This window comes from Leucoraja erinacea, chromosome 7, assembly GCF_028641065.1.
Source record: "Leucoraja erinacea ecotype New England chromosome 7, Leri_hhj_1, whole genome shotgun sequence".
NCBI classification, from domain to species: domain Eukaryota; kingdom Metazoa; phylum Chordata; class Chondrichthyes; order Rajiformes; family Rajidae; genus Leucoraja; species Leucoraja erinaceus.
The window spans coordinates 23,081,460-23,105,275 of record NC_073383.1 but is presented as its reverse complement, the minus strand read 5'-3'; the positions used below and the strand labels follow the sequence as shown (position 1 = coordinate 23,105,275).

Here is a 23,816-nt window from a genome sequence, read left to right as displayed (position 1 = left end):
TCATGCTGTTGCAGATAGCGCAGGCTTGAACTTTCTCACGCACATACTCGGTCATCCTGGGCCAGTAAAACATGCTCTTTGCTCGTAGTAAGGTTGCTTCCATGCCGGGGTGGCTCCCTGTGGTCGGCATCAAAGTATTTGTCCCGTAGAACAGCTGGGATGGCTGCTTTGCGACCCTTGATTATGACACCATCCTGCAGTACCAGTTCGTCGCGAACCAGGTAGTATGAGCAAATCGCAAGTGGGGCACGATGTTGTTTATCCGGCCAGCTACGCCGGATGACTGAGGACAGTAGCGGTAGAGTTGTATCTGCAGCCCTGTGCTCTGCCATGTTGCTTAGGCATTCTGTAGGTACGTACGACACCATCATTACTGTGAACTGGTCTCTGGTGTTGTGGGTACCAAGAACAGGCAGTGTCTTTGTGAGTCAGTTGTCATAGGGGAGCAGATATTTCGCTGAGGTTGGGAATGAATTTCCCCAAGTAGTTCACCATTCCCAGGAATCTCTGTGAACTCGTAACGTCAGTGGGAGCTGGCATCTTGTTGATGACAGTGGTCTTGGAGGGGTCCGGTCTGAGGCCGACATAATGGACCCATTAAATCTGTATATTAGAGGGTTGTGCTTGATATGGATGTCTTTAGCACGGTCTAGTACTTAAGTTGGCATCATGTTCAGCCATATTGCATCCAACATCAAGAATATCGTCGACAATGATGGCGCACGGATACCCTGCAAATAATTGTTCCATTGTGCATTGGAATACCTCGCTGGCAGAGTTGATGCCAAAGGGCATCCGTAGAAATTTGTAGCGGCCAAAGGGGGTGCCGAACATGGTGAGATTGGATGAGTCGGGGTCCAGTGGGATCTGCCAGAACGAACTTTTGGCATCCAGAACAGAAAACACGGAGACACTGCCCAGGTGGGCACCAACTTCCTCTACTGTGCGCATCGTGTAGTGTGGGCGTTTGATTGCTGTATTCAGGTTCAGGAGTTGATGCAGATTCGGATTTCTTCCTTGTTTTTCTTTGTTGCCACCACCATGGTGGAAACCGTCGGAAGGGTCGGTGACCGTGGCACTGACGCCCAGGGACACCATCCGCTGGAGCTCATTGTGTACTCTGTCGCGCATAGCATGTGGAATGCGGTGTGGTGCTCGAACCACAGGTAAGACATTTGTATCAGTGACAATGTTGTATTTGATGGGTAGCTTCCCAAGCTTGTCATCAAATAGTTCCTTGTACTGGGAAAGTATCTGCTGGGTGGAGCCCTTGCCAGGAGATATTTGATGGACAGCAGGCCCAAAAGTTACCAGTCTTAGATCCTGGCACGCGTTAATGCCAAGCAGAGTTGCACCTTTCCCACGGACAATGAAAAAGTTCAGCTTGTGATACCAGGCGGCAGTTCAGTTCAGCTTCTACAAGTGGGTGCACCTCCCTTCCTCTGTAGGCTAGCAAAGTAGCCGAAGTGTTTACTATACGTTCGGTATTTCTGATCCGCTTAAATTTGGATAATGACATGACATTGCATTTGGCACCAATGTCGATCTTTGCAACAGTAATGGTTTTGTTGACATGTAGTGAAACTTCAGGTTCGAGTTGCTTGTTAGTGGAAGCAACCAGGGTGGTTATGTTATGACTGTTATCTTCATGCTCTGGGAGCAGAACTGGGGGAGACGCTGCCAGCTCTTGGTACTCGCTATCAGTCGCTTCATGTTTTAACAGGTGTACAGGCTGCCTTGTGAGTGAACGAGTCACACGAGAATGGCAGCATTTTAAGAAATGATTCCTTCTTTTACAAAAGTGGCATATTATTCCAAAAGCAACGCACAGTTCGCGATCTGGAGGGTGGGAGCCGCCACAGTTAGAAAACTTTTTTTTGTTTTTTTTTTTTTTGTTTATTTTATTAGAAGTTAATACAGCACAAAACAGTACAGTGGCACCTAATTTTAGGTGCCAACTATGTAATACCGTAATCCATTCTATGTACAACCTCTAGTTTTATGTTATAAGAAGGAAGTAAGCAGGACAAGAAAAAGAAAACAATAGAAAGGGGAAAAAGTGGAAAAATAGATGGTAGAGAGTAGAAAAACGTGAAGTGTGTATATAAAAAATTTTAAAAAAAGGAAGAGAGAAAGTGGAAAGTAGAAATAGAAGAGAAGGCCCCTTAAAAGAGAATTTTTCAAATCTGTATTCGGAGATGTAGATCTATCCGCGTCATGAACTGAAATCAGCAATCCTTACGGTACCGCTGCATCACATTAGTAATTATTTCAATAAATCTTTGAGCTTGTCGAGATAGTGTGTGGGGCTGTGAACGCTGGTTACGGTAGGAAGTGTCAGGAGCATCGACACCGTACGCAGAATGTGGTCCGGGGCCCAAAGACCTGCTGTGAGAAGCCATGACTTCGGCAATCCGACAAGCATGTTCAGCTCCGGCCAGGGTCGCGGAGCAATTCATCGCGTACTTTATCACTGAGTAATTCACCCACCAGTTCATCACACAGATTAGCAAAATGCAGCAGTATGTTTCAGATCTCAAATGTAATTTCCCACTGGCTCACCTTGTTGTTGGTTTCGAGCAAAAACTTAATACGTTCCAGTATGGAGTTGGCACGAAGGTCACCCAGCTGTCTGAGTTTATTGAGCAAGACCACAGGATCATCAATAGTTTCAGCAGGCACCAGGACTTGGTTGTTGTGATCCAGAACTGCAGGTGCATAGTCGAAATGTTCTGCATGTTTGATAGTTTCCGGGCCAGCGATGTTGAGAAGTATAGGGACACGGTGTTTTGGTGGAACGTTACGATGAGCAGCATGGATGTAATGGTTGAAATCATGCTCGAAAACACTTGCAAAGTGAGCTGGCCATGGCAACACGAGTGGATGGATAAAATGGGTGAAAACAAAGTAAAACCAAAATACTTAAAATATAAACCAATATACTTAAACACGGGATGGGTCAACCACGTGACACCATGTCGAGTAATTCACACACTCACAAACATGGTACAGTGGTATTTATTGGAAAGCATATATAATATATATATATAGTATGTTTCTTCTACTGTTCAGCAGCATAGACTGACTGGTTGCGATAATATGAATAGGGTAGTAGTAGGCGGAGCTTCTGATAATAAAGCACTACATTGGTTAGTAAGTAAATTAACCAATCTACATGCATTTTCCAGATCCCTTGTGTATCCCCGACCCCCTCCTTCTCAACGCTACTGCCCTCCCCGCAACTTTACCCCAGCCAATTTGTGCAGCCCAGGCCGTGCTGACCCGGGCCAGACTCCTCACATGCTGTGAAAGGAACTCTCCTCCTCCCCTCCTCCTCCCCCTCCCCCCTCCTCCCCTCCTCCTCCCCCCCCCTGCCCTCCCCCCCTCCATCACCCCCTACGATCTCCCCCTCCTCTCCCACTCCCACCCCCAGCGGTGCTGTCCTTTTACCCTTTCACAGCTGCTTCCTACTTTACAGCCGCTTCCCATCAGCTGCCAGCAATGAGGGATAGACTTGGCTATCCCTAAGTACAGCAAAATCGTTCTTGATCTTTTTTGGCTAACAACCTAACCTTCGGCCTCCAAGACGCAGGTAAATCTTCATGCCTTATTTGGGGTAAAATATGGCGTCTTCATTGCCGGGAAATACGGTATCTTCATTGAACAGGGTCTAAATTCTGAAACTCCCTTACCAACCACATAAGCCTCAGCAGTTAAAGGAAGTAATTGATCATCACCTTCCCAAGGGCAATTAGAGATGGGCAGTTAACAATGACACTTCCAATGACACGGTTTATTAATAAATGACAAAGGGTTGCCGTGATACGCACTGAGGACAGAGGGAGAAAGAAAAACGGATGTGGAATGTTGGCCATGATTGAGGCTTCAGATTTACAGCACATAATCGCTGCAAGTTGCACGGAGGCTTCAATAAAGAAATCTTGATTAATTGTCAGTTAATGACATTGGATATAAATTACAATTTTACCCTTGTTTGTCTTATCATGCAACCTAATAAATAAACTAAATGTAGCAGTTACCAGCTACAGCTATTAACAAAATCAAGACTTCACACAATCAGATACATAGCAATATTGGACATTCTCTTGAACTCAAGGGAGCACAGCACCTTTCAAGCTTTAAGTATAACCTTTTGCATTCTCAGTGGTGCACAAGATAATTTAAAACATTCAATTATACTGCACTTTTCACTGCCTTGAGTTGTCAATAAAGCGCTTTAGACTAAATGCTGTAACTCTGAAGTATATTCACTCTTGCAATATAGGGAACCTAGCAACCAATTTGGTGTTTGGGCTGTCATGATGTGCGTGGTAATAAGCAAATAATCTGATTTTCAAATGCAGATTGAAACATAAACGGTGAGGGCACCTATAACTCCTTTGCCTTTTCAACAAAAATATATTGTCGTGAAACATTTTACATTCATCTGAGAGTGCAGATCAGCCTTTAACATCTCAGTTTAACATCTCACTCAAAAGGTTATACCATCCACCGTGTAATTGCACTGTCTCACGACTGATCTACAAACTTGAGTCACCGCAAAGAATGCTGCAACCAAGTTACAGCTGACAATTTCCAATGAAGAATACTACTTCAGTCGTACTTTACGCAATGTATTTTTCAGAAATGCATTTACAATATCTGTGGATCTTGTGTATTTCCAATTTTTCTAAAATAAAATTCCACCAATTCATTTCAAAGTTAGACTAATTGCTTGATGTAATAACTTTGCATAATTTCCAAACCTCAAAATGAAAATGTTATTATTTTTTGAAATACTAAAGCAATATTTTTGTAATATCATGGAATGCATTGTTTATATCAAATGACAACTCAAGATCAAGAAGCTCCCCATACAAATGACAAGTCAACGGCTGCCGAGAATCAGCAAACAAATTCTGCCTTTGCAGAAAGGCTACATCACCATTTAGAATGTACATCTTAAATTATTCTAGCGTGTAATACTTTAATTGTGTAAAACAAAGCTGATGTCTAACACAAAAGATTTGCTTGCATTGTACCACAAGTAATTTTCATGGTACCGTTGATGGGTGACAAGTGATTAGCATGCTTTTAGAATTTAGACGTTTGTGTGGTGTCGGTGAGGGGTGGGGGTGGAGGGGGAAGGGGATGGGAGATGTGCATTTTAGTGAGAATGATAACAATTTAGCAGCGAGTTGTTGGATAATTTTCACAGAATGGTCTGCGCTGAAATTAACACCACAGTTATTTTAAGTATATGGAAATTCGGGAAATTCTGGTTGTCTTCAGGTAATTTTAGGGAAATGGAATAATTTCGGGAAATTCCGCATCCGGCAGGCGAAGGGGTGTAAAAGTGATGCACACAGCACTGCTGGTTTGGCGCTCAAAGGTTTAAACAGAGCGCTGTCAGTTTAACGCGTGGAAGTTCTGCAGTTCTAAATATAACGCTACCGGTTGCGGCGCTGTGAGCTTTAAACATAGCGCTATCGCCACAGCGCTATGGGTCATAGACTGTTGGGGAAAATTCTCGTATAACAATGAGTCTTTGGAATTCTCTTTCTCAGTGGAAGTTGAGCCTTTCGGTTATTTTTCAGGCAGTGGTAGAATTCTGGATGAGGACTAGTGGTGAAAATTGTTACCAGTGTGCAGTGAGATTGGGGGAGGGAGAGGGGGGGAACCAGACCCAGAGGGGCAGGGAGAGGGGGGAGGGAGAGCCTCATCAGGGGGGGCAGGCCTCTGGCAGGGGGGGAGGGCCTAGGGGGTTCCCAGGGAGAGGGGAGACACCTATGGTCCTTCATAGGGGGGGAGGGGAGAGGGGGGGCCACCAAAAATTGGGAGAACAGGGGGGGGAGGGGGATCAGAGAGGGGAGGGGGAGCATCCCTGCGAGTTTCCACCAAAAAAACAGAGAGGGAGAGGGGAAGGGGGACATCCTACAAGAGGGAGAGAGGGGGAGGGAGATGCTGCCTGTCCTGCTGAGTTACTGCAGCATTTTGTAACATTTGCTAATAGTTAATACTCGCAGTACAATGATAATGAGGTTGAGGAAACAAAATCATAAACACGGCAGCATTTCAAATTTCATAGATACATACTTGTAAGATGGAAGATTGCATCACAGGCACTGATGTGGGACAGGAAGGCATTTCCAAGCCCTTGACCGGCGTGAGCACCCTTCACGAGTCCTGCTATGTCCACGACATTCAGAAATGCTGGTATTTTACTGTAAGAAAAATCAAAGTTAAATTTGCTTTTCTATCACTGATCTCCGTTCAAAATTGTTGAAACTCAACCAAATCGGGGGCATTTATAATCCAGCTTCATTGTGTCAAATAATAATCATACTAGCTCATTGCTGCATCAGGATTAATACATGTGGAGGGCTGGGGTAGATTACAATCAGGTGAATTTGGATTGACTCTGGATCAGTTCCTGTGGACTTGAGGGGAGCCAATGTAACTCTACTTTTTAAGAGAGGGAGAGAGAAAACAGGGAATTATGGAGCAGTTAGCCTTACATTACGGTAGTGGGGAAGATGCTTGTGCCCATCCCAGCATGCTCCCCAACCACCCTCATTATATAGATCAAATTCGGACTAATGTCTCGTTGGTCTTTACTATCTTTACTTCAACTAGTGTCTATCTGTGATTCCACACCGCTGCTTGGAAGTATGCCGCGCCTGCGCGCTGGGTGGGTTCTTCACGTAATCCCTCATCGTAACTCCTCATAAAATACAGATCAAACTTCGTACTGGTAAGTACTCGTTTAATCTTACTATTAATCTTCTGGAATTTTTTGAGGATGTAACAAGCAGAATGGATAAGGGAGAGCCAGTGGATGTGGTGTATCTGGACTTTCAAAAAGCCTTTGACAAGGTCCCACACATAGATTAGTGTGCAAAATTAGAGCACATGGTATTGGGGCTAGGGTATTGACATGGATAGAGAATGGGTTTGCAGACAGAAAGCAAAGAGTAGGAATTAACGGGTCCTTTTCATAATGGCAAGCAATGACTAGTGGGGTGCTGCAAAGCTCGGTGCTGGGAGGACATCAGTTTTTTACTATATATTAACGATTTAGACGAGGGAATGAAATGTGACATCTCCAAGTTTGCGGATGACACAAAGCTGGGTGGCAGTGTGATCTGCGATGCGGATGCTGTGAGGCTGCAGGGTGACTTGGATAGGTTGGGTGCAACGAGACCTGGGTGTGCTTGTATATCAGTCACTGAAAGTAAGCATGCAGGAACAGCAGACAATGAAGAAAGCTATTGGCATGTTGGCCTTCATTGCGAGAGGATTTGCGTTTTGGAGCAAGGAAGTCCTACTGCAGCTGTACAGGCCCCTGGAGTATTGTGTGCAATTTCTGAGGAAGGACATTATTGCTATTGAGGGAGAGCAACGTAGGTTCATCAGGTTAATTCCCAATATGGAGGGACTGATATATGATGAAAGAATGGGTTGACTGGGGTTGTATTCACTGGATTTTAGAAAGATTAGAGGGGAAATTATAGAAACATATAAAATTCTTAAAGGATTGGACAGGCTAGATGTAGGAAAAATGTTCCCGATGTTTGGGGAGTCCAGAACCAGGGGTCACAGTTTAAGAATAAGCGGTAGGCAATTTAGGACTGAGATGAGGAAAACTTCTTCACCCAGTTGTGAATCTGTGGAATTCTCTGCCACAGGAGGCAGTGGAGACCAATTCACTGGTCTTCAAGAGAGAATTCTCTCTTTTCAAGAGAGAGTTCGACTTAGCTTAGGGCTAAAGGAACCAAGGGATATAGGGAAAAAGCAGGAACGGGGTACTGATTTTAGATGATTAGCCATGATCATATTGAAGGGCCAAAGGGCCAACTCCTGCACCTATTTTTCTATGTTTCTAAGTAGGATGGGGAAAGAGCATGAATTACATCTGATTTACTGTTATATCATCAAATATAGCAGTAATATTTCTGCAAAGCCATTTCACAAACGGAAAAAAAGGTAGCATGACTATGGAGGAATTAAATAGTTCCAGCTGTATGATCAGATATAACCTTAGGTCAACCTAGATTAAATACTAAATCCCTGCAAACGGAATTTAATTGATGATCTGGGTGTGATGACACAAGACTGCAGATGCTGGAACCTTGAATAAAAAACAAACTTTCAGGGACTCAGCAGGCCAGGTAGCATCTGTGGATGGAAATGGGCAGACGATGTAGGGTCTGAAGAAAGGTTCAGACCTGAAACGTTGTCTGCCCATTTCCCTTAACAAATGCTGCCAGACCCGCTGCTTTCCTCCAGTTTTGTTTTTACTCTTTGGGGGTGAATTTGCCAAATCAGACCACTTTCTTCTTGTAATTTCTTGCTGCATGTGATTCCATTTCATGTTGTCATTGTGAAATAAAGAATGCAAAACTGTCTCAGAGGCATATATTCATTGGCATTACTTCCTATGGGAAGTTATATTACTATGCTATTTTGCCATCTAAGCAATATCTGAAGTGGTTCAAAGCCATTGACCGTTTGCAGGTCTTCAAGGCAATGCACAGGGCAATCTAGGTAATTGCTTCATAAAACTTTCCTGGATGCACATAAGTTCTGCCCATCTCATCCCTCAGCACTAGTTGGCCCAATCAATATTAGGGAAGTTAAAATCACCTACCATTACAACCCTTTTATTCCTACACCTATTTGCGATGTCCCTTCATATTTGCTCCTTTACGTCTCACTAACTATTGGGGAGGGCTATAGTAAAAATCCCAGTGATTAAAAAACAAATTAACAGAAAGCCCTGACCTGATTGACTTGATGTTCAGGATTTAGCAATCAGCAAGAACATAAATCTCAAAAGCAAGATTACAGACCACAAACTATTTCCTCCCACACCATAGACCACTCATCTGGCGTCTAGTATCACTCATTTAGCATCTAGTATAATAAAGCTCAAAATAATTGTGATCAGAAGTTGTTCCTTTTCCCTTAATTTATTCGTTCATTCACAGGATATGTATGTCACTGATGACATTTATTATCCATCTTCAATTGCTGTGAACTGAGGGTGCTATTAGCTAACCACATTATCTGGAGTCCCAAATGAGTAAAAACAGCAGATTTTCTTCCCTGACCAGGTTTTTGCAATAATTCTCAAAATTCTTGATAATAGTCAATTATCAATCATTATTAATAATTAATAATTAACAATTATGAAGAAGCTTGAGAATTACCATACCAATTTGAGGACACTATCATATCTTCATCTTTGTACCTGACAATGAAGGATACATTCCATCTGGTCTGGTGACTTGCCAACTTTGAATTTCTTTTTTACCTATCCAATGTTATTCTCCTCTTTCACATCTACTTTTGTAAAGTCATGCCGAAAGATTCAGCAACACGGCCTTTTTGCTCCAGGTCTGTTTTTCGTTCTTAATCAGGTCCACAACTTCTCTAACTGTGCTTTTAGTGTTTATCTGTTTTGAAAAGGCTTTAAAATCCTTGTTTATAAACTGGCTAATTATCTTGTCTGGCACAGCAGTGCAGCAGATAATGTTGATACCTCACAGTTCTAGAGACTCGAGTTCAATCCTGACCTCCAGTATTATCTATATGAAACTGTACATTCTCCCCGTGACTGCATGGATTTTCCATGGATGATCTTGTTTCTTCCCATAATCCAAAGACATACAAGTTGGAATGTTGACTTAATACTGTAAATGATCCCTGCCATAGGTGGGTGCTTGGAGAATCAGGGTTGGACCTTTGGCATGTGAAAGAGAATAGGCTATAGGGGAACAAGTTTGATGCATTGCTCAGAGCCAGCATAGGCTCAATGGGCTGAAGAGCCTCATGACATTTGGAAATATAAAATGTGATACTCTTTTTGCCCTAGTTTACTTTTATAACTATAATTCTACACATAACAAATTCAATTAGATTTTGCACTATTATCTACGCCCGACTTTATTAAATACTTAATTTTAGTCACATTTCCTTTGTTGATCTAAAATTGGCTTGTATCTAAACTAGATTAATTGTTTGCTAACTGCTCTCTTAACCATATTTTTAATTTCCAGCCCACATATGCTACAGCTATTTTTCAAGTTACAAATTCGCTATCTTCTGGTTATATTTGACTTATTTTTCTTTGCCTTTTTACATACCAACTTTAAATCAAATTGCATTAAATTTTGTAATTTGTAAGATCACCTGTGAACTATTCCTCTGTGATTGTGCTTCACACAAATTCATTTCAGTCTTATTTTATCTCATCCAATCAACCATCTTTCCATTTATTTTCTTTTAAGTTTTCATTAAATGGATCTGCTCTACTCATTTCAATGGCTAGAAACAATTGTAATTGCAACATATTCACACCTTTTTATCAAAATTCTCACCTGGCATTTCTCAAACCAATCTGCCTTTCTCAGCTTGCCTTTGTGAAGAGAATCAACTAATGCAAAGATTCAAAGTTTTACAAATGCATTGTGGTCGAAACGGAGAATAATACAATTAAATTGGTCTCAAATTTTGGGATAATGCAGCAGTTCACATAAACAGCTGGAAAAGAGGTATTGTCATTGATCTCATCTCAGCGTCAGGTTTAAAACTCAAATGTCACTTCGCTACACAGGAAAGTATTTAGCATGTACACAATACCAATTTAGAAATTCATAAAATCCTGTTTGTAACTTTCATAAAGTTATTATGTTTTCTATTACCTATCATTCTTACACAGAAATACAGTCCTTGCCTTTGAACCAAACCAACCCGACACGTGCAAATTGTTTTTTAATTTCTCCTAGAGATTAGGAATTTATTATCTTCCTTGCTTTCCCCAAGTCTGATAGGCTAACAGAAATAGCCAACCAATTCTGCTAATCTTTTCACTTCTAAAATGAACAAATTACAACTGAACCTCTTTACAATACCAAAAGAACCAGAATCTACAGCAAACCTCGACCAGTAAAACAGCTTCTGTTTTTGTGTTCAAAATACAATCACAGGTGAGACTTTAAAACCTCTAGTACAACATTTCTCAGTAGAATTTACCACCTTTGATTAATAAACCTAGCAGCAACCCCTCAGAAAGTGATGATGAGCTATCTATTCTCGAACCACTGCGGCTATCTATGCTGAGTAGGATGTTTCAGAATTTAGAACAAGCAATGAAGAATGGCAGTATAATTCCAATTCAGGATGGTTTGATACTTGAAGGAAAGTGAAAAGCTGTGGTGTTCCCATGTGGTTATGGTCCTATGTGGAAGAGGGCAAAAGCCTGATATTTCTGTCAACACAGCCTAATTACACTGACGCCATAGTGAGACAGAGATGGGGGGGGGGGGGGAATGAATGTTTATGGTGGCGGAGGTTGTGCAAGATGACTCCAAGACATATGATGTTGGATCTGCACTCACCCTAGCAAGAGGAATCTGTGCTGACTTGCTATCTGTAAATATTACAAAGCCTTTGGCATGTCAGGAGGCTAATTGCTTTTGCAACCACACCGCCAACTTGCTCTTGTAACCACAATATTTATAACAGCATTTAAAAGACTTTTGGACAGTAATGGATAGGAACGGTTTAGATGGATAACACGGGTAAACAGGAACTAGCTTAGATGGAGCATCTTCGTCAGCACGGGTTGTGCGTATCATTATTTATGTGGTTGGCCCATTTAAGTTTCTGGTCTACCGTCTCCCCCAGGATGTAGGGAGTACTGGTAATGGTAATGCATCTGAATATTAATGGTGGGTGATTATAGTTTCTCTTACTAAAAATATTTGTGCTATAACAGTGCTCCTCATCACCTATTTGGCCTTGCTTAAATGTTGTTTAGGTTTTGCAATATGCAGGCAAAAATGACTTCATTTGCTGAGGAGTTGCAAACGGAATAGAGCAGTATACAATCAACAGCTGACATCCTCACTTCAAACCTTACACTGAAAAGGAGATTATGGATAACACAGATAATGATATTTGGAGGGAGACACAAAATGCTGGAGTAACTCAGCAGGTCAGGCAGGAGAAGGAATGGGTGACGTTTCGGGTCAAGACCCTTCTTCAGACTGATGTCGGGGGAGGGGGCGGGACAAAGATAGAATGTAGCCAGAGACAGGAAGACTAGTGGGAGAACTGGGAAGGGGGCGGGGATAGAGAGAGAAAGCAAGGGCTATCTGAAGTTAGAGAAGTCAATTTTCATACCGCTGGGGTATAAACTACCCAAGCAAAATATGAGGTGCTGTTCCTCCAATTTGCGCTGGGCCTCACTCTGACAATGGAGGAGGCCCGGGACAGAAAGGTCATATTGGGAATGGGAGGAGGAGTAGAAGTGCAGAGCCACCGGGAGATCAGGTAGGTTAAGATGGACTAAGCAGAGGTGTTCAGCAAAATGATCGCCGAGTCTGCGCTTGGCCTCGCCGATGTAGAGAAGTTGACACCTGGAACAGCGGATACAGTAGATGAGGTTGGAGGAGGTGCAAGTGAACCTCTGCCTCATCTGGAAAGACTGTTTGGGTCCTTGGATGTAGTCGATGGGGGGAGGTAAAGGGACAGATGTTGCATCTCCTGTGGGTGCAGGGGAAAGTACCGGGGACGGGGTGGTTTGGGGGGAAGGGACGAGTTGACCAGGGAGTTTCGTAGGGAATGGTCTCCGCGGAAAGCAGAAAGGGGTGGAGATGGGAAGATGTGGCCAGTAGTGGCACAAAAGTTGGGAGAGGATTATATGCTGTATGCGACGGCTGAAGAGGTGGAAGGTGAGGACAATGGGGACTCTGTCCTTGTTGCGAATGGGGGGAGGAGGAGCAGAGTGCAGCTGCGGGATATCGAGGAGACCCTAGTGAGAGTCTCATCTATAATGGAAGAGGGGAACCCCTGTTTCCTAAAGAATTATGATATTTGGACCCAGGACAATGTCGGGATCTCCACAACCATTTCTATATTTGAGAAATCACACCTAACATTAAGGTGTTTTTACTCTGATGTTTATTAACTTCAGTTTTACCAAGGCTGCTTGTTGCCATAATCAAATGTTGTCAAGGGAAATCACTCATTTTATCTTTGGAAGTTAGCTCTTTAGCGCAAATTTAGGACATAGCTGTGATGAATTTGGCTGCTGAGTGCTCTTGGCAAAATTCAAACTATACATCAATTCTTTGATATCTAGCAAAAGGAAGGAAAAAATAATAATTGCAACGCTCAATTGCTTAATATTTACCAATTATTACAACTATTTTCACTTGGCAAAAATTCGTAATGTCAGAATCTCAAGCAGCAGAAACTGGGGGGGAAATTGGTGCAGATTAAAGTATCCTGCCAGGCTTTGAGGTACCTTGTCACTGCAGGGCAGATACAAGATTCCTGAACAAAAACCTTTGTCCCCAACACGGTAGCCTGAAATCAGGAACAAAATTATTGCACCTCAAATTAAACCAGAGTAATGGGCCTGTCCCACAGGTGATTTTTTGGGCGACTACAGGCGACTGCCGCAAAATTTTCAACATGTTGAACATTTTTCAGCGACAGTGGTGACAATTTTTGCTGTCGTAGGCTGTCGAAGGTGCTGTCATAGGTTGTCGTAGGCTGTCGTAGGTGCTGTCGTAGGTTGTTGCCAGGTGTCATAGGTGATTTCCATTAAAACTAGTCCCTGGCAGTCGCCTAGAGAATCACCTAAGTGGGACAGGCCCATAAGGTGTTCAGTTTCATTTTAATTTAACCATAAATGTTGTTTATATATGTATTTTCAGCTCCCCGTATGGTGTTTCGTTGACGTTATTTGTCTAATAAAAGCCAATGGACATGCAATAAATAAACATCAGCATTTCCTAAGGAATGTTATTAAGGTGCAAGAAAAATAAATCAACATACCTGGGAGGCTTATGGTAGTCGCAGAGGAAATCAAACCGTTCATCTGGAACAGGCACTCTGCTCTCATTAGGATCAATAGTACAGAAGGGAAAGTTTTCCGCAGCTGCCTCGCTCTTGGTTAGAACATTGAAAAATGTAGACTTCCTGTTTCAGAGAAAAAAAGTTAGCTTTTTAGAAAATACTTTGATATAAATATTTTATACAGTGCAAATGAATGGATAGCAAATCTGTATTGTAAGAATATAGTGCATACAGGTTCAATTATCCAAAGAGATATGGACAAGTTTACTAAAAAAACTTTATTAAAGATTTTATAAGCAATGCTAAACATATCTTACTCATACAAAATATATTGCAACATAAACGGAGAGACAAAACAGCCTGACAATACTCAATATCAGAAGCCGAGAGAATAAACAACTTGCTTGGCTGATACAGCACCCAGCAGCCTAAAGATTCATTCCCTCTACCACCAGTGCACAGTGTGCACCATCTACAATGTGAACGGCCGTTACTCTCAGATGATTGCTCCACTAGTTATATTGCACCTTGTGTGTTACGCAAGCTAGTATTAGTGCTAAATAAAGTAATGCTTTTCTACTTTCGGCCTTGTTAGTAGAGAATAGTTCTGTCACAAGCACCTAAAGAAATCTATTCTTTGGAGTTTAGAAGAATAGTTGGGGGGTGGTCTTATTGAAACATACAAGCTCTTTAGGGGGCATGACAGGGTAAATGTGAACATGATGTGTCCACAAGCAGGGAAATCTTAAACTAGGGGGCATAGTTACAAGATTTGGGGCTGCACCAAAGGGTTACGATGGCTAAATATTTAGAGAGCAAATAGATACATTTTTGAAAATCGGGGAATTGAGGAATTAGGGGGCACAGAAGAGGAGATAAGGCTTGGGGTAGATCAATCATATCACATTGAACAGCAGAGTAGGCTTGGGGGTAGACACAAAATGCTGGAGAAACTCAGCTGGTGAGGCAGCATCTATGGAGAGAAGGAATTGACGATGTTTTTCGGGTCGAGACCCTTCTTCAGAGGGCTGGGCAGCCTGCTCTTCTATTTTCTTATATTTCTATGAATTTGCACTGATCCATAGCATTTTAAAAGTACAAACTTGCTCAAAAGCGAGAAATAACACACCATTGACCCTGCAACATGCATTAAGCACAACTTCATTTCATACCCATATTTTTTAACATTTACTCACTTGCAATGCAAATTAAATGACATTAAATTACATCCAAATTCAGTTATTACTGAAAATTTTATAGGGATTACCCAACAGGACTCATCATCCACTGTAAAGATGCTTCTTGTTTTAAATTCATTAAAGTCAACAGAATGTAATAACTGTTTTCACTGCTAATTTTTATCTAGAGATACCTTCGATGCCTTAACCCAAAAAGGGAAAGTACAGATATTATTTTGGAAGTCATTAGAACTGTATTTTACTGTGTGTGCAACGGAGTAAGTTGCCATTGTTTCAAAGAAAATTGGACAAGTATGGCAGAGGAATAAGTGAGTTTGGTATTCTGGAAAACGCAAGGAATAGAGGGTTTTGTCAAAGGTCATTCGTGAGAAAGAAAAGCGAACGAAGCGCTGGCTGTATAAACAGTGCATAAATTGTTAAGTATTCTACCAATGAATTAATCAAGAATTCTGTTAACTCAATAGCGGACAGGCGTCGCTCTTTTATGAATATGAATTCGATTTTATTTCTACCTCACTTCACAAACCCACCCTCTGGAATTCCGAAAAGGCTTTCCCAGCAGCGTTGGAGGACATTCTCTCTCTCTCTCTCTCTCTGAAGGGCTTAACCGACAGCCACTGGATAAGGCGAGAGGTGCAGCTGACGGTCCCCAGCCAGTCAGGGAACGGGTTCCTCGGGCGTCGGAGCAGAGTTGAGCTGGAGTTAGCGCTGGCTTTAAGCCTGGGGCCGCCACTGCTCTGAGCCGGTTTCCCGTCACCCCGGACATCTCCGGCCGCCCCCGGACAGGGATGGGACACTCGGGAGGGGACGGTAGTGAGACTCCGCTCACAAATCTGCCGCCTGGGATTATGCAGGAGAGGGGCGCGTGCTATTTGGTCCCAGCCAACTTTCCTTCCTCCCTTCAACCCCACCTGTTCCCGTGTCACACTCCCCGCGTCCTCCGATGACTTACCTTTACCTAGTTAGATTAATTTGGTTTAAGGATACAGCACGGAAACAGGCCCTTCGGCCCACCAAGTCCACGCCGATCACCCGTTCGAACTTGTTCTACATTGTCTAACTCCAGTAGCAATTCAACAGCGTCGGAAACCCAGGTTCAATCCTGACTACGGATGAAACGCAGGTCTGTATACACGCAGCAGCTCAGCTGCCAAGAATGTTTATCTCGAGTGATCTATGACCTAGGCATGCGAGGTTGAAATACCGAACTCGAGTCTTCACAGTGGAAGACATGACCACAATACAATACAATACAGTTTATTTGTTGTCATTTGAACCCAGAGGTTCAAACAAAATTTGGTGTCTGCAGTCATACAAACAAGCAGAAGAACCAAGACACAACACAATTTACACGAACATTCATCACAGTGAATCTCCTCCTCACTGTGATGGAAGGCAAAGTCTTATCTCTCCCCTGCACTCCTCGTTCTCCTCCCGATGTCAGAGTCAAAGCCCCCGGCGGGCGATGGTAAATAAGTCCCGCAGCAATTATAAAGCCGTGCCGGGTGATGCAAGGCCGCGCTCCGGGTCTTGGGTGTTGGAGCCCCCGACGTGCGCTAACAAGTCCTGCGGCCATTTAAAGCCGCGCCGGGCGATGTAAGGCCCCGCTCCAGGTCACTCTCAACCCCGCAACTCGGGCGGTAGAAGTCGCCGTTGCGGAAGTCCCGAAAAGCGGTCTCCCAGCAGGGACCCACGGGCTCCCGGTGTCACCGTCCACCGGGCCAGTGGCTGGAGCCCCCGAATCTCCTGGGTCGGGCCGCAGCAGCGCGCCACCATTGCTCCTCCCGCTACGAACTCGGCCAGCTCCACGATGGTGGGTAAGTCCACAGCTCCGCGATTCAAGAATGCCAAACGTATTGTAAACACATTGGCTGCTTTGTTAGCTTATGGAGGAGGGGAGGTGCACCCAGTTGGAAGAGCTGAGTCGCAGTGCCACTTAGCGTCACGATCTCACAAGTTGAACTTTTTTATTGTTCATGGGAAAGTTGCAACTCTGCTTGGCATTGACGCATGCCAGGACCTAGGACTGGTCACTTTCGGGCCAGCTGTCCTTCAAATAACTCCTGCCGAGGGCTCCACCCAGCAGATACTTTTCCAGTACAAGGAACTTTTTGACGAAAAGCTTGGGAACCTACCTCTCAAGTACAATATCGTCACCGATGCAAATGTCTTACCTGTGGTACGAGCACCACACCGCATTCCGCATGCTATGCGTGACAGAGTACACAATGAGATCCAGCGGATGGAGTCCCTGGGTGTCATTGCCCCGGTTACCGACCCATACGACTGGGTTTCCCCCATGGTGGTCGCAATAAACAAAAACAAAGAAGAAATCCGAATTTGTATCAACCCCAGAGATCAAACGCCCGCACTACACGATGCGCACGGTGGAGGAACTTGCTGCTCAGCTAGGCAGTGCCTCTGTGTTTTCTGTTCTGGATGCCAAAAGCTCATTCTGGTAGATCCCGCTGGACCCCGACTCGTCCAAACTCACCACGTTTGGCACCCCCTTTGGCCGTTACAAGTTCCTGCAGATGCCCTTTTGCATCAACTCTGCGTACAATGGAACAATTATTTGCGGGGTATCCTTGCGCCATCATTTTTGACGATATTCTCCCCGGTGAAGGGAAGAGATGCGGATTTGTGCCATATGCGCGTGGGACGGGTTTGTTGGCCGCCCCTTAGATACAAGGACTTTGTTTGAACCACCTGAATTCCCTCGTATGTGCTATTAGCATTTTTGGTCGCATTATTAATCAGTCAGCACCCAGCAAAGTGCTTTCACTTTTTATTCTTACAAGGAAAGATGTAGATTGGTTACATTACATACTAACCAATGCTTTATTAATATAAGCTCCGCCTACTACCACACCATTCATACTATCGCAACCCGACATGTGCTTTTAGTTGGTGATGCAGCACGGTAGAATTGATATGCTGCTGAGTGTTGTATATGTTACTCAACAAATACTGTTGTACCAGATCCGTGAGTATGTGTGACTTACTCAACAAAATCTAGAACACATTGCCAGAGATGGTGGTGAAATAGATGCATTAGTTATGTTTAAGAAATATTTTGCCAGGCTCTTCAATAAGAAAGACATAGATGGATACGGTCCTAACACAGGCAATTATATTGAGTGTAGAGGAGGTAGGCTGAAGGACCAATAACTCCATAACTATTTTCACACAGAATATTACCAAGTTCAACTATGCCATCATAATTCTATCAAAACCACTAACACTACCTGTTCAGCATCAAAAACTGTGGGCAACAATTTCCTCCACTGTTGGAAGGCAGAAGCCAATGTCTCTGCCCACTTTCATGTCTTCATCTATAAAATTATCTTAAGCCAAACTAGCTCACAACTTTGGTGTTGTATTGAACAGAGAAGAGGTGTGCAGCATTCTGTCAAAATACAACAGCAACAGAAGCTTTTCACTGTCCGTGACAATAAACAAAACTGAAATGAAAATGTTTTGTCTCTCCATTTTACCTTGGCTCATCTGCTCAAGCCCTAAACTGTGCATCTGTTAACTCAACACTTGGCTACTTCAAAAGATTCAGGCCAGCAACTTGTCTATCTTCACAGTTCACAACAGAGAACAACTTTCAAACATTGCACTTTTTCAGATTTTCCTTCTTTTTAGAAACATCATGCTACTTCAAAATGTGATATTTAGGTGAATGCAGCTCTCAACAAATGTTGTGTCACAGCAGAAATTCCAAGTTGCAGTTCTGACTGCCATTCGGCTGTCACCAAACAAATCAGTACAATTATGCCTGACTATGGAAGCATCCATTGGAAGGTAGACACAAGACGATTGACAGCTGGGTAACAGATCCAAGTGACATTAAATCCCTCAAGATATAGCAACAGGCAGTTCTGCAGCTGTGTTTGGATCAACATTTAATTTTTCCACCAAAGTGGTTTCAAAAAAATTTAAAAACTAAAAATGGGAAATGCTGGAATTACTCACAAGATTTTGCCTTTTTGTTTCAGATTTTAAGCATCTGCAATATTTTACTTTTGAAAGATATCAGAAGTTATATCTGTTTTTATAATTGGAAAAATTGACTACTGATTTGACTTTTAGAACGTGCACATTTGTTGACTGTCAATAATTAAAGTCAAGCATTGTGTATCAAATTATTCTGATATTTAGCTATTTCACTGACATGGATGATAGATCTAAAGATTCACTATCAATAAAAATCAACACTGGTTATTTCACGCATTTCAATCACAGTAGTTTATTGAAATGTATTTACAGCATTCAATGCAACAATTGATTTTTAATATTTTAATTGATTAATTTCATAGATTTCCTACATAGCAACAATAGGAATAATTCAGTGATATTCATAACCACAATAACTCATTAGTTGAACAATGCAACCAACTTAAGTTAGAGGAAACCAACCTTTCTAGACACCGATTTGTTCTGCTGGACTCTTGTACAATAAGGCGGAAAGTTGATTGAAACACAAGATCCCAGGAGGCTGCACAGAGCTAATGCTGAGAGGATGTTTCCTCTTGTGGGGGAAACTAGAATTAGGGATCACTGTTGAAAATTATGGAGTCACCTATTTAAAGCAAAGATTTGGTGAAAAATCTCGGAAGAGTCCTAGAATATTTTCAATGCAGAAGCAGATAGATTCTTAATGTATAGAGGTAAAAGGTTAGAATGAATTGATAGAAATTGATTTATTAAAATTAGATCCGCTGTTATCATATCATTCATGTTTCACCTAATTCATATGTTTCAAAGATAATCACTTAGCAATGTACTTCACTTTCATAAGACAATTTTGGATGGAAACCCTAACGCTAATAAACCAAAATAATATTCAACGTAAATCTAAAATAAAAGCTGAAAGTGCCATTTGTATCAGAAAACCATGCATCAATGCACATAATTTTGTGGCAGTTTAGAAAATGAACTTTTGACCTCTCATTTCATTTACTGGTAAACTATTGTACCATATGACCCATGAACAACAGAAGAACCAAGTGTGAAAATGTCAAAACACTGTCACGACCATGGCATTTTGCAGATGATGTTGTCAAGAAATGACAGGTAAAATGCAAAAGCCTTCCCCCTTGCTGATGTGAAATGGTAGTGAACAATGATGGAGTTTTCCCTAACAAGTTGCCACATTGCTCCCATCAACCACATCCTGGAATACAAAACTAATGATTTGCATTAGAATAACAACGATTTCAGCAGTTATTCTTATGCTCATTTTTGATATCTATACGCAGCACATCATTTTAAGTGGGAGTTGAGTGCACAAACATAATGCACTTACTTTAAGAACAGCTTCCTCCCCGCTGTTGTCACTCTTGAACGGACCTAATATGCCAAGGATGAATTTCCGATCTCCTAATCTATCTCTTAACAGCATTTGCATTCTTTATTTACACTTTCCCTGTAGCTGCAACACTAAAATGTTTTATCCACGACAGACTGTACCATGGTATTGTAGTCCCATATGACTTTTGGCACAATCTCAACTCATTTCTCATTCATCTCTCAACCCAATCCCAAGTTTCTACAGATGAGCAAGCATAAAAGCAGTGCAAATTAAAATTAGGTTACAGAACAGTGCACAACTTTCTTTATTGCAGAGAGGCCCAAACTGACCATCTCAATCACCGCTCACAGCCACTGAAGCAAAAGTTGCAAACGTAAAGATCCTCACAAATGTTACTTCAATTACACTACTAAAGTAGGCCCCATCAACAGTTTGCTAGCTTCCCGCAGTTCCCAGCAATTACACTGGAAGTGTGAGCTCTGAAACATTAGATTTGACCTAACACAAGCAGTAACTTCATTTGTTTCAATAGAAAGGAACATGTGCAAGAGATAGAAGTGGGCTCTACGAAATTTAATTAATCGAGGCAACAAATTTGTTTTAAACGTTTTCTACTGTTGTAAAAAAATTCAATGCATCATTGATCTGATGCCTTTTGAACATTTTTCAACGTTTGAAAATGTTCACTTATTCAATCATTCCAACTCCATAAGTTTCCACGGCCAGTAAATCTGGCATATTGACTTATTCAGCTGTCATTCTGGAGATAGGCTTCACTAATAAAGGAGCCTGGATGGCTGTGCCAGATATTAAACACCACTGCCAGTCTGAAATTGGTGTCAAAGTGAAAATAAGCCGAAGAGGTGCATTGTGATGAAACAAATAACACCACACAATTTCTAAGTCATCATCTTCCCTCCTCCTAGAACAATACTTCATGCTTTTAAAACTGCTGTGAATATCACTGCCTTGCATCTTTTATAGTATTTTATTTGATCATGGGTATGTGAACAAATATCAAAACGAAAGTGGCAAGGTAGTGATATTCACAGCCATTTTAAAGGCATGCAGTATTGTTTTAGGAATGCTCAATGTAAGGATTTTATGTTCATCCTAGATTGCCCCCGGGTTACTAGGCAATGTCTGGAGCCATGTGTTGCCTACACTACATAAGGAAGACATAATCACTTTTCTGAAGTTTACTAAATGAACCCAGTGAGCCAGATTAATTTCCCATGTGCCTGCGTCCCTTGTCCTTGGCAGAGCTTGTCTTTGGAAGATGGTGGTGGAATTGCCAGAGTAATTAACTGATATGGTTTTCAGATGGAACACATCGCAGTCATAATAAACATCTAAAATGGATGGGATGTAAGTTAGCTGCTTAAACGCCTTTGAAGCCGCACTCATAAAAATTAGTGTATAAAAACTCATTGTATATTCTGTTGTACTCCTGACTTGTAACTCACATAGAAACATCAAAAAATAACAGCAAGTGTACCCCACCCGAGTTGCCTTGCCAGTTTCACTGTTTGTATCCCTTCATTATCACCTCTTCCACAGCCAACAATGGACCATTGTAGGCCCCACCTTTCCTGAAACATTGGTGACGGTTGATTTGTTCTGTACCTTTTCATCCTTCTAGTTTCCCTCTCCCCTGACTCTCATTCCGAAAAAGGGTCTCAACTCAAAACATCACATATTCCCTTTGTCCAGCGATGTTGCCTGACCTGCTGAGTTACTCCAACATTTTGTGTCTGATTCCATTTTATAATTAGTTCCATATTATAACTAGTTCCATGTTAGTCATTGAGCAAGAAAACACAGAACCTTTGGCCCAACTTGCCCATGCTGGTCAAAATGCCCCATCAACACTAGTCCTACCTGCCTGCGCTTGGCCCATAACCCTCGAAATCTAACCTATCCCTGGTCTTGTCCAAATATCTCAAACGTTATGATAGAACCAGCCTTTTCCTCCTGTAATAAATAAAATAGTGCTGATTAATATTTACAGTGCCCACCATAAGGTTTGGGACAAAGATCCATCATTTAATTTATTTGCCTCTGTACTCCACAATTTGAGATTTGTAATAGAAACACATGTGGTTAAAGTGCACATTGTCAGATTTATTAAAGGGTATTTTAATACATTTTGGTTTCACCAAGCAGAAATTACAACTGTGTTTATACATAGTCCCCTCATTTCAGGACACCATATTGTTTGGGACACATGGCTTCAAAAAGCTGTGCCAATGAAAGTCAAAGAAGCCATTATGAGACTGAGAAACAAGAATAAAACTGAGACATCAGTCAAACCTTAGGCTTACCAAAATCAACTGTTTGGAACATCATTAAGAAGAAAGAGAGCACTGGTGAGCTTACTAATCGCAAAGGGACTGGCAGGCCAAGGGTGACCCCCACAGCCGATGACGGAGGAATTCTCTCTATAATAAAGAAAAACCCCAAATACCTGTCCAACAGATCAGAAGCACTCTTCGGGAATCAGGTATGGATTTGTCAATGACCACTGTTCGCAGAAGGCTTCATGAACAGAAATACAGAGGCTACACTGCAAGATGGAAACCACTGGTTAGCTGCCAAAATAGGATGGCCGGATTAGTTTGCCAAGAAGTACTTAAAAGAGCACCCACAGTTCTGGAAAAAGGTCTTGTGGACAGATGAGACGAAGATTAACTTATATATCAGAGTGATGGCAAGAGCAAAGTATGGAGGAGAGAAGGAACTGTCCAAGATCCAAAGGATACCACCTCATCTGTGAAACATGGTGGTGGGGGTGTTATGGCCTGGGCATGTATGGCTGCTGAAGGTACTGGCTCACATCTTCACTGATGATACCACTGCTGATGGTAGTAGCATAATGAATTATGAAGTGTATAGACATATCCTATCTGCTCAAGTTCAAACAAATGCCTCAAAACCCATTGGCTGGCGGTTCATTCTACAGCAAGACAATGATCTCAAACATACTGCTAAAGCAATAGGAGTTTTTCAACGCTAAAAAATCATCAATTCTTGAGTGGCCAAGTCAATCACCCGATCTGAACCCAACTGAGCATGCCTTTTACATGCTGACGAGAAATCTGAAGGGGACGAGCCCCCAAAACAAGCATAAGCTAAAGATGGCTGCAATACAGGCCTGGCAGAGCATCACCAAAGACACCGAGCACCTGATGATGGCCATGAATCGCAGACTTCAAGCAGTCATTGCATGCAAAGTATATGCAATTTCTTTACATATTCCGGTAGACATTTTTCCCCCTGGAGTCCAAAATCATCTTATCTGAAAATTTCATGCTTTATTTCTCGAGTTATTAATGAAAATGTTCACAAATCTGACAAAATTGAATTTTAAAATGACTGTCGTTCGCTGATGACGTCACAGTTGGTCTTCGTGCCTTCTTCCTTGC

The 23,816-nt window shown here is 42.2% G+C and overlaps 1 protein-coding gene across 1 annotated transcript in view; it reads right to left on the bottom strand.

The window, feature by feature from the left end:
* The window catches only part of LOC129698740 (obg-like ATPase 1), a 130,978-nt gene that overhangs the window by 96,454 nt on the left and 10,708 nt on the right, over window positions 1–23,816 (bottom strand). The window contains 2 exon segments of the mRNA XM_055637958.1: window positions 6,097–6,224; window positions 13,852–13,995. Of these exon segments, the coding sequence (XP_055493933.1) occupies window positions 6,097–6,224; window positions 13,852–13,995 (272 nt within the window).